At 42.8% G+C, this 12,672-nt stretch overlaps 1 protein-coding gene across 2 annotated transcripts in view; it reads left to right on the top strand.

Annotated features, from left to right (window-relative positions):
- tbx2b (T-box transcription factor 2b) overlaps window positions 1-7,728 on the top strand; it is a 9,775-nt gene extending 2,047 nt beyond the window's left edge. Inside the window, exons 3-8 of one of the 2 annotated variants that reach the window (XM_083773584.1) lie at window positions 7-219; window positions 1,537-1,683; window positions 3,381-3,457; window positions 3,816-3,997; window positions 4,709-5,301; window positions 6,187-7,728. In XM_083773584.1, coding sequence (XP_083629710.1) covers window positions 7-219; window positions 1,537-1,683; window positions 3,381-3,457; window positions 3,816-3,997; window positions 4,709-5,301; window positions 6,187-6,645 — 1,671 coding nt within the window. In that variant the 3' untranslated portion in view covers window positions 6,646-7,728. Of the gene's footprint in view, window positions 1-6; window positions 235-1,536; window positions 1,684-3,380; window positions 3,458-3,815; window positions 3,998-4,708; window positions 5,302-6,186 lie in introns of both variants that reach the window. The other variant, XM_083773583.1, reaches the window with a different exon arrangement.
- The last annotated feature ends 4,944 nt before the right edge of the window (window positions 7,729-12,672 follow it).

Genomic DNA, 12,672 nt, shown 5'->3' with positions numbered 1-12,672 from the left:
GCCAAATATATTCTGTTGATGGATATAGTTGCCGCGGATGATTGCCGCTACAAGTTCCATAACTCCCGTTGGATGGTAGCGGGGAAGGCTGACCCTGAGATGCCGAAGAGGATGTACATTCACCCCGATAGCCCTGCCACTGGAGAGCAGTGGATGGCCAAGCCTGTTGCTTTTCATAAACTCAAGCTGACGAACAATATCTCGGACAAGCATGGATTTGTAAGTACAAGCAATGTATGTACTTTATTTAATTTCTATAGCCTAGGGCATATTTACATTTCACACAATTCAATGTTTTAGCTTCTATACTGTACTTATACAAAAGCATGCTATATCAGAACCTTGAATGTATGTGGTGTTTTGTTTACAGGCGTGTTTTGCATGCCCCATGCATATTCTCTCAGAGAAACTTGCTATATAATATTATGGCATCGGCCGAAGCTGTTGACACTTTGTCGACACTTCAATTTCCAACTGCTGCTGACATAGCCGCAGGGCTACTTATGTTTTCCAACGACCTCTCAAGAATATTATTAGCCTGAACTTCCACAGGGTCAACAACATCTCATGAATCTCGCCAAGCTTTTTCTAGTTATGCTATTCATAATACCAGGCCCCCCGTACGGTGCAATGGCGTCTGGAGCTGCAAACGCGTCATTGGATATTTTTTCCTAACGCTAGATTATATATATATAAATAAATAAATAAATAAATAAATAAATAAATAAATAAATAAATAAATAAATAAATAAATAAATAAATAAATAAATAAATAAATAAATAAATAAATAAATATTGAGGAGAGCGTTTTCAATTGGATCAGGTTTGGCTTGGAATTGGGTTAGCCGTTTGGTTTGACGTCTGCTGTGATATCTTCATTGCACTATCGCATCTTGACCGAATGAGAGCGAGTAGGATATAACACAAACAACGTGCGCTGGGGCCCCTGCATGTTTTACCCAGGTCTCTCAAGTGCAATAGGCATGCAGACACAGACTGTAAAAATGAAAAATGATGAATGACCAAGAAAGTAGGCTACACGTGGTGAAATACAGCCGTGCAGAATGTGTTTAATTCACCCAAACCTGGGGGCGCGAGCCACGCAACCAAATTGAATATGTACATGAATTCAGATTTGTATGTAGCTTCACAGTCTTCATTTGGCCTATATTGGACACACATTGTCCTTAAATTGTGAATTTTATATAGCGAATTACAGCCTATAGAGAACTGTGGTTTGTTTCATATCAACTCTCTTTACAACATGTGTGGGCCAGTTGGTTTTGTTTTTCTTCTTTTTTTTTCCAGTCCCCGGTAATTACAGACAAGCATAATACAGTCATTATTATATAAAAAAAAGCCAAGGTGTGTCACGAACAATGTACTGGATTATGTACGTTATTTTTATATTACATCTTATGAGCGTCTGTCTAGACTCGTATAGGCCTATTGGTGTGAAGAAAACAAGATAAAAGCCTTCAAGTGGATTTTTAATTATTTATGTACACCTCTTCCCTCCCTCCCCTTTCTCTGCAGACGATTTTAAATTCCATGCACAAGTATCAGCCCAGATTTCATATCGTGAGGGCCAATGACATCCTCAAACTCCCATACAGTACATTCAGGACATATGTGTTCCCGGAGACTGACTTTGTGGCTGTGACAGCATATCAGAATGACAAGGTAAGCAGTGTCAACATTAGACTATAAGACTACTATAGCTACTGCTAGGTGCTAGCTACTGTAGTTTGCATAATTCTCCCATATACCAGATCATTCCCGTTAAGAGTTCATCTGAGTGGCCATTTTGTACCTCGTCTAATTTTCCTATGCAGTGGTGTATTTTTAATTGCTGTGTTCCGTAAAGCTTGTAGGTTTTAACGTAGCCTAGTACCTGCTGATATTTTGGGCTGTAAATTCAGATTTACTGCGCTCTTGCACGGTATAGGTTTACTGCGAGGCCTGTCTGTGATTCCAGCTCTCTGGCATTGTTTGGAAAATGTTTAGACTTCGTGGAGTAGTAATCTGTTTTAGGCCTATATCTTTATAGCTGCTGGCTTCATGTGTAAAAATTAGAAATATGGTTTGCTGTGTTGTAGCCTGCAGTAGCCAAAGGAAACATGCCTCTTAAATTGGTAGGAATTATCTGCATAGGTGTGTTTTTCTTTAGTCCGTCTTTGATTGTATAGAGTAGACTATCAGTAATTCTTACATTTGATAGCACCCCCTCCTCCTCAGATGAAGCTAATTGGGGTTCGTGTCGAGGGGTGGGGTGGCGGGGGGCTGGTGGCCTTGTTGCAATCGTAAAGTTTATGGCAAAGAGTCACAATCGATTAGAGGGCACTTAGGCTCGTCGAGCAACACAGTCAACGGGGCTGTGCAATCAAACCGTGACAGATGCGTAAAGCGCATGCATGGCGGAGGGGAGCAACGCATGCTCCCATTGGTCCGCTGGTAAATTCCTCCAGAGTTCCATGCAAGGTGAGGAGGGGAAAACATGGGCCCTCTCTCTCTCTCTCTCTCTCTCTCTCTCTCTCTCTCTCTCTCTCTCTCTCTCTCTCTCTCTCTCTCTCTCTCGGGCAGCACAAACCCCGTATCGCATATTGAGGCCAGCGGTGTTACGAGGCGGCGGAAAGAGCTAGGGGGGGGGGGGGGGGGGGCTGGCTGTCCAGTAAATGCCGTGGTAGTAAACGCCTTGTGATGGGATAAGCTAAAGGGCTTATTTCACAATAAGACACTTGCACCAAGTATAGCGATGATCCAAACCGCGTTGTTAATTATTGATATGATCATCTGCTCGAGTCGCTCCCTCTGTTCTGCCCCCCCTTGTTTTTCCTCGTGCGCAAAAAGAAAAGAAGTGCTTGTGTGACCCCGTATGAGAAATATGCCGCTGCAGAATGTCTCTCATGGGGGTCCTGAGGATTACGCGCATGCACCGTCATTACGCGTCTCTATTAATAATGCAAATTGTGCAGTGTGTGTGTGTGTGTGTGTGTGTGTGTGTGTGTGTGTGTGTGTGTGTGTGTGTGTGTGTGTGTGTGTGTGTGTGTGTGTGTGTGTGTGTGTGTGTGTGTGTGTGTGTGTGTGTGTGTGTGTGTGCGCGCGCGTGTGACGTGTGTGCGCGCGTGTGTGTGTTTAAGAATATGCAATGTGGGCTGGCTTCGCTGGAGAATATCAGAACTAATCAAGTTACCAGCACCACGTGACCCAAATGTGGGTCAAATCGAGACACCACTGGACTAAGCGCTAGGCGGAATATGACTGGACATTGCATTGTCAATAAACGAATGACAAATAAATACAGCGAGCCTACGTTGTCTAAATCTTGTTTTTGTCTGTCTGGGGTCCTCAAATATTTACGTTTGTCTCACCATGCACAGATAACGCAGCTCAAGATTGACAACAACCCATTTGCCAAAGGATTCAGAGACACCGGGAATGGACGGAGGGAGAAAAGGTAGGCCTAAATAATAATAATAAGTCTCAAAGTATAGCCGTTTTTATAACCACATTATAATTACAGTATATATATATGCCTATATGTTTTTTCTGCACAACAAGGGTTACAAATAATAATTGTAAATATTTACAGTTATACTTTTCCCTATAGTCTGTGCCATCAATCCTGACCCTAAAGTAGGCCACACACAGTCAAATCAAATTTAGTATATATAGTAGGCCTATATATTCTCCATATATACTATCGTAGTTAAATTAATATACTGGATTTTACTGTGTGCTGCAGCATATAAAGGTCATAGAGTTGCTATTTTAGCTGAAACAATGTCCTTAAAAAAGGTGTCGTTGAATTGCAGGAAGCAGCTGACCCTCCCGTCTCTGCACATGTACGGAGAGGACCAGTGTAAAGCCCTTCCAGGCCTGACAAACGCAGCTGACTCTGACGCCTCGTCCAGCGAAGCCGCACCCGGCAGAGACACCTCCCACTCTCCCATTGGACCTGTGGCCAGTCCACTGAGGTTCAATCGACCCAATCGAGGTGAGGAAACATGCACACACACACACACACACACACACACGCACGCACACACACACACACACACACACACACACACACACACACACACACACACACACACACACACACACACACACACACACACACACACACACACACACACACACACACACACACACACACACAAGCTTATTTGTATTTGCTTGTTATATTATCACATTCATTAAACCCATTTTACTTTGTACAGTTTTCCTGAAATGTTCACATTCCTAAAACCTTTATATGGTCAATTATGTTGATCAAAAATGGACTTGCAAAAAGTCCAGTAGGCCTATATAATTTTAGGTTCCTACATGGCAATTGTTGTAATTTGTCTTAATTTGTGTGCCCAATTTGTGAATATATACGACGATACCTTTATCGTTATTAACAATGCTGGAACAACTGGAAGAAGTAGAAAATGAATCTGAAATGTGCAGGGCACACATTAAGTTTGTGAGCTGGCCTTGTTGTGTGCAGAGGCTTTGATGGGACAATCTATAGGTGTGGTTGTGCAGGATTCTATATTGCTGCAGGCTACTTTATATAGATGCCATCCTGTGGATCAGGCCCTTTGATGTGGATTTAGTCTATTATTGAAAACAATGGATTGGCTTTATTTTACACTTCTTCTTTTGAACAACTACGGTCTCTACTTACACACGTTTTGTTTGTTCGTTTGGTCATTGACAGAGGAGACGACGTGCACCGACAGCGAGCAGGAAGTGGACCACCATGAGGAGGATCACTGCACCGCCTCCGTCAGTCCGGGACCTGAACCACTATCCCCTTACAGCTCCAGGTGCGAGGAGCGCATACGGGACCGGCCCGCTCCCGGTCCCGAAAAGAAGGACGACTCCGTATTCAGCGTACGGAACCACGAGAAGGACAAATCAGACACAATCAGGCACAGGAAGGACACCTCGGACTTGCCCCCCAAAAAGGACTCGGAGCGCATAAGCGAAGGCATAAGTGCCACCAAGGAGGGGTACTCTCCTCTCATGGTGCAGACGGAGAGCCCCGCTCACTTCAGCCCCAGCCACTTACAAAGCCTCGCTCTGTCCGGCCTGCACAGTCAGCAGTTCTTTAACCCGCTCAACGCCGGATCGCCGCTGTTGTTTCACCCGGGGCAATTTGCCATGGCCCCGGGAGCTTTTTCGGCCATGGGCATGCAGCATCTTCTGGCGCAAGTCTCTGGAGCAAGTTCTTTGGATAATGGCCTCTCCACCCAGGGCGCAGCAAGCGCCTTCCCTTTCCATCTGTCCCAGCACATGCTAGCCTCTCAGGTAAGAAAACCCCTTCCAGACTACATGATTTATCTCTGCTATAGAGAGCAGGCCAGCCAGGACTCCGCAGCATCTGTTAGATGACATTGTATCAGAGCGTTGCTCATGGGCATCTGAGATTTGAGATGTACGGCTTCGAGGCTGCCTCATGATGCTATGCCAGGCTAAAAATGGTAGCTCAAACCTGCTAACAGAATACACCTTATTGTCTCCCTTTGCCTTATGGTGCAGGCAGGCAGCAGAGCATTATAGTTCTCAGGTGTATTTCATAAGCAGCTTTAATTTAAATCAACATGACCTGGTGAAAAAAATATTATAGGCTTATTGTTAACAGACCTGGGTGGAGAGTAAATGCTTTAGCACTAACAATATTGTCATTATGAGCTATAGGTTAATTAATAGGTTAGATCCAGGCTGTATTATTTAGGCTGTGCAGGACTATAGTAGCCTAAAGCATTTGACTGTTATATTGAGATTGTTATTATAAAGCACCTAGCCTATAAGGAATAGCGTATCAAATACGTATCAAATATTTCATGATTGTTCGTTTTTTACTTTTTATGATATATATATTTTCATATAGGGCTTTTTCCCCATATAGGCTTTATCTTTAAAACTTTAAAAGCTTTAAAAGCTTAGGCTATAGGCTACAGGTGTGGGCCTACTAATAAAAATATATATTTTTGCCCATTTTCTGTCATCCTAATTACGTAATTTGATTATTATACCTAAACGAATAAGTCATGAATTAATTAATACGCTTATCAAGAAGCCAAGGTCTACAACTGCGACGCTTCTTTTTCACAAGCGACCCCGTTGTAGGCTATACTGCGGTCTATAGAGGCGTTACTAACATGCGGTTGTTTGCTCCATGCATTATTCCAGGGCATCCCGATGCCAACATTCGGTGGCCTGTTCCCGTATCCATACACCTACATGGCGGCCGCTGCAGCGGCAGCGTCCGCTCTGCCCGCCACCAGCTCGGCCGCTTCCCTGTCCAGGAACCCCTTCCTGAGCAACTCTCGACCCAGATTCCGGTTTAACCCTTACCAGCTGCCGGTGTCTCTCCCGCAAGGCTCCAGTTTGCTCAGCGCCGGTCTGACAGGCAGCCTAAACCCCGGGTCGGAATCCTCGAAATCGGGCAGCAGGGAGACGAGTCCTGCTCCCGAGCAGCAGCAGCAGCAGCACCACCACAATCACAAGACGTCAGGTGTGCGGTCAGGCTCGCCCAAAGCCACCATGAAAGACTCGATTAACGAGCTGCAGAACATCCAGAGACTGGTCAGCGGCCTGGAGAGAGACCAGCGGGAGACGTCTCCAGCATTGAGAGATTCTCCGAAGTGATACGCGTCTCCTCCGCGGCCGCCTATCCCCTCACCCCGACCAACACCAACACACTGGGAATTTATACTTCGATTCCGTCACGACTTTGGCTTGAATATAAATGGACATTCATACAATTGTCTTGTACAGCACATTGCAGCGACTGACCCACTCACCCAGACTTTTTCGCCCATGGACATTGCGAGGAAGAAAACTGGCGTCTTTTGCTGGTCTACTGGGCCAAATTAATAGGCCTACAGGGTCCCGCCGGCCCTATATAATTGACGCACTGACATATGGAAAACAAAGGTGTGTTTGAGTTCGAACTTCGATCACTAACTTGAAGCATAATATAGGCCTAGAACAACCTTCATGTATAGAACATGTTGACCACATGCAGACATCATGACATGGACACATTATGGGCCTATTTCTGACGTGTGTGTTTATCACTCACAATTAGCAGCGGTTACGTTGTTAATTAAATGTGTGCTATGCGTTTGACTCCCGCAGGCAGCCTATAGCGTGAAGGTTTAAAGAAGCTACATCCAAATGAATTAAAACAATAATAATAAAATAAAATGAATTGAATAGCCTATATTTCAAAAGGGATGGAAAATGAACGTTCCGTCTGAAATAACCGAGAAGAACGCGTGTCATTTCTGCCAGACAATTGTTTCTGAAATATTTATGTAATTATAAAAGAAAAAAAGAAAATTCTGTAAATATGCTAGGATCCAAGAATATGCAATTGGTATTAATTTATTCAAGGCTGTATATTAGCGTGTATATATTTCGAGTTTAACTCGTTTCTTTTTTTTTTTTCATTTTACATGAACGTATACTGTAAATGAAAGCTATTTAGCGCTTGTTGGTTTGAGAAAGAAAAAAACTGTCTATGATGCATTGCTGATTTTTTTTTCTTGCCTGTGACACGTGAAGGAAAACATGTGTGCCATGTTTAATCGCTGCGCACACACACACACACACGCACGTGCGCGCGCGCGCACACACACACACACACACACACACACACACACACACACACACACACACACACACACACACACACACACACACACACACACACACACACATACACACGCACACACACACACACACACACACACACACACACACACACACACACACACACACACACACACACACACACACACACACACACACACACACACACACACACACACACACACACACACACACACACACACACACACACACAGAGAGAGAGAAAAAGATAAGGAGAAAGACACAGGCTGCTGCGAACTGTTCTTTAAGCCTGTTGTGACCCGACATGTGTTGTAGACTCGTACGTATATAGAGATGGGAAAAACCTCAGGTTTATTTCACTCCAACCCCCCCAGAGGGAGTCCAAACAAGCCCTCCTCCTCCAATGGACGCATCATTAATGCATATCTTATTCATAAAATATATTTAAAGATGAAAATATCTTGTTTATGCTGGTTGTCCGGGTATTTCTTTTTTGTTTTGTTTTTGATTCTCTCACAATTTCAATAAAAAAATCGTTGTGTTGAAAAGCTGTATAGGTCTGTCATTATAATGTGGCTATTGTAGCCTATTATAATTATTGGTAGGCCTCCATTTGTTTAAAAAAATTATAGGTTCTATCACACACACACACACACACACACACACACACACACACACACACACACACACACACACACACACACACACACACACACACACACACACACACACACACACACACACACACACACACACACACACACACGAACGAAATATGACCTAAGTAGCTCATCCTCGCTTATGAGTCAACAGCGCCCTCTGTTGGCAGTGTGTTTGCAAAGAAACCTTTATGTCTGACCACTAGTTTCCCTGTTGTGAACTTGTGGCGCCTTTTTTATATTAAAAAACAAGGTGTTCCGCTGTTTCAGCCACATTTTACAAAAACAAAAACAAAAAACAAAACAAAACGTATCTGTAATAATCTGGGATGTGAAGGTTATACTGACACACAGTTTAACATGCCTTTAAAACAACGATAACAATAATAATATAATAATAATAATAATAATAATAATAATAATAATAATAATAATAATACAATCATGAATTAAAACAATTCAATAATGTAAGACGGGAAACCTCATTCAATTCCAAGCTATTATGGGCTGAACAACTGTTGCTATCCATCATTTCCTGTAGTATTGTGTGGGGGGGTGTATTTATAGAAACAGTGTAGTAATGCAAGTATTTATAGGTGGGATAGACACGGAAACGCTACAATGACATAAATCCGTGCATGTGGAGCCTTGCCCAAAATCTATCTTCTAGGCTATTAGAATACCAGACAATTTAATGTGCATGCAGCCTTATAGCCTATATTATTGATTATTGAGAGGCCCTCCTATAAACAGTTATAGTGTTTAATGTTTGTGTTGTCTGAACACAAACATTAAATGTCATTGACAATGAATGGATAATTTACTTCATATGTGTCTTTCTGAGCAAATCGGCATATGTATGTCAGTGGGAACCCTTGGCCATAAGGGACCTCCATTCTTGATGATGTACGATGATTAGAGCGCCCCTCACTTCACACGGGTGTGATGTTTTGAGGCCTCCTGAAGCTTTTGTCCCCAAACGTCCTCAATATTTGCCATTGACAATGAAAGGAGAAATTAGGTCAAATGTCCGCTAAATCTTGTCCCCACACGTCTCATATTTGCCATTGACAATGAAAGGAGAAATTAGGTCAAATGTCCGAGAATATGACGTAACCAATCACATAACTTCAGTTGTTCATGAGATGATGTATGATGATGTAGGCTATAATATAATGATAAGAGCGCCCCTCACTTAATTCACACGGGTGTGATTGTAATAATAAATATATAGGCCTATAACTTAAGCCTGCAAACAATACATGGCATTTTGTGGATTTCCCCCACCTGATTCAATATGTTGATTGCTTAACATAGACTATTGGCTTTTTTCTTTTCTTTTTTTAAACAGGCCAACACAACGGGATTCTGAATAATAATGTAGCCTATCTCTTCATTAGTGTTTATATAGGCCCATCTCTTTAGGCCTATTGGCTAAATTAACACTATGGGTTTTGCGGGTGATTTCATTTACAGTTAATTATTTTACTTTTAGCCTATACAATATTATGTGTTTAAAACAAAACAAAAGGAATAAGAAAAAAGTGGGGTTATATACTAATATTTGATGTTTATGGTGGTGGGCTGAGCTGGTGTGTTGGAGTGTAACATGGTGTTAAAGGGTTAAGCGGGGAAGTTGTGGAGGAGAGAGAGGCGCTTGGACGCCCAGCCACTTTGGCAGCAGACAGCCCTTTGTCCAGCGCTCGGCGCCTGTCGCCTGCCTGCCGGCCACAGCCTCCACACACCCCGCCACAAAAGCAGGGGGGGAGATCCCGGGAGCCGCGGTTCCTAATTAGAGAGCCCCCCCTTCTTGTTCATTTTCTTTTCTTTCTGCGGCGATAATCACAAAACTCTCATTCTAGTACGGGGGCCATTGTTGCCAGAACTTGCCACTCTGTTATCTTCAATTAACAGAAAGAGCCGGTCGACCTCGCACTCTCGGATAAAAACTTTTTGTCTAAAACAATCAGTCAATGACTGATCAATAGGCTCCCGTGGCGGCCTTGTGGATCGCGACTAATGATTGTTGACGGCGCGAGGGTAGAAAGGACAAAATTATTCACAACTTTGTTAAATGATCAGTGTGCAGTGCATGCACTGTTTAGCAGCTCCATTAGGAACGAGCTTTACACATACAGTATAGGCTTAGGCTATATATATATATATATATATGTCACAAAGAAAGTAAAAACAAAGGAATAATGTATTAAAATAATATATTTGCTCTACGCGCACGACACGCATGCAGCACAATATCCTATATAATTTAGCTGATTGACCAATTTTATAGCCTAGGCTATACTGAAAGTAGACGATCGCTGTATAGGCTGTCTCGATAATAGCCTAATAAATATCATCATATTATCAACACATTATCACTGTCATCACAGTTGACCTATAACACATTACACAAACATTTATTTTATTCTCCTGTTATTCCGGATGTCAATCATGATCTATCTTCGGTCAGTAATTTGTGCATATTGAGAAATGTTAGATATATTTAGGCTATTGCTTTTTTAAGAGCGATATGTGTGATCAAAGCCGATTGTTACATTAGCTATGAACTTTTTTTTATCAAGTAAAAATAAAGTTTTTATGATTAACCTACATATAGGCTACTATCCCACTGTCCATTTTACAGCCCAACTGCGCTCATGAAAGAAACGTCTTAAATCATACTGTATGGACTGGTTTACGGTGGCTACCTATACCTGACTGTACCAGAATGAGCCAAAAATAATGATGATAATAATGATAATGATAATAAATCTATACGGTGCCAGCGTAAAATTCATATTTTCACCAACCCTATCGCACGAGTTTCATAAGGTGCTTCTTGTTTTACAAGCTAAACAGAAGCTTGGCTTATAGCCTGTATAGGCCTATTGCTTACATTGCACATGAGGGCAGGCTATAGCTGGGATCGACTTTGGTTTCTGGAGTCTATGAGGAGGAGGGGGCGACTCACATGTAGGCTATATAGATTGCTACAACACTGTTTTGTAAAATACACCGACGACATCAGATCAGAGTAGAGATAAGAGATGAGTCACAAAAAAGTTTTAAAGGCAATCCGTTCTGGCATTAATGTTCAGTTGAATTGTCAATTTCTTTCCCATGTGAAGTGGTAGTGATCTGGCCCTCAAAGAATGGCCTATTTTTGGCTTAGAAGTAGTAAACTAAAATAATGTATTTTATTCTGCCCTATATGAATGCTCCAAATTTAAATTAAAAACGGATTTATTTTATGGATTATTATGACTATTTAAAATGTTAAACTCTGCCTACGTGTGACAGAGTGCATGAAGGCAGCGCTGATAACACTTTTCTTGAATAAAACACACCTGAAAGGATATAGTGATAGGTCGTTCCAGCTCGATGCATTTCAGCGCTGAACGACCTATTGGGTGTTCATCTCAGGTGCAGCGATACCATTGGGCCACATTCCGGCAGCGAAGGACCAATGGCACGTGGTTGGCTTCAAAACACATGCACGGTACAATGATGACGCTGGCATTACAAACAGTGAGTAGACATCCGAATTTTTGGTTGGTTGGCATATTATAAATATCGTGAAGGGCCTCACAAACGTTGTGGAAATCTAATCAGGTTGCTTTGGGCGTGAATGTATTTCCAAAGGTCTGTGTTCTTCAGTGTATATATATTAGGCCTATATCTCGTATAAAGTGTGGCGGGTTTGAACAACCCCAGTAGGCTATATACTTGAGTGGAGACAGATCTCCTGGAAGCGATAACAGGGCTAGTGGGTGAGGAAGCAGCGAGGGGTCCGTGGCGTGCGCACGGCACGCACGAGCACGACACCGGCTCGTCTTAACGGGAAGGAAACCTGCGGTGACGAAGGCGTCAACAGCCGTGTCGGGAACTTCCGTGGAGCCTCCACTCCACCAGTCGCCCGCCTCCAACTGCCTCGCACGTCTGTCCCTCAAGCGGCGCGCTTGCTGTCTTTTCTTGTAGTTTGATCTGTGCGGGGTGCACACATGTGTGCTGTATAGTATACAGTATATATGTGCAGCATCGCAGAGACCATCACCGTATATACCTGTCTGAAAAAAGAGAGATTAGTTTATGTTTATGATGCCATGAGGCATAATAACGTGGGAGCATTCTTGGAATTGGCTCATGCCTGCTTGCCACTCAGGATTAAAACTGAGAGCTGTTTGTTGATCATCAATCAATGTTTGACAAGCACTGTTTCACAACAGACAACTGTCTGCATTTCTAAGTGAGCGGCGTTGCGCTCTCTCTCTCTCTCTCTCTCTCTCTGTGTGTGTGTGTGTGTGTGTGTGTGTGTGTGTGTGTGTGTGTGTGTGTGTGTGTTTGTGCGCGCATAGAGTTATATGGGCTGTGCACATAC

Source organism: Protomyctophum parallelum, assembly GCF_964188405.1.
Source record: "Protomyctophum parallelum genome assembly, chromosome: 9".
NCBI lineage: Eukaryota > Metazoa > Chordata > Actinopteri > Myctophiformes > Myctophidae > Protomyctophum > Protomyctophum parallelum.
Note: the sequence above shows the minus strand (reverse complement) of the source record. Positions and strands in the feature narration are given on the sequence as shown.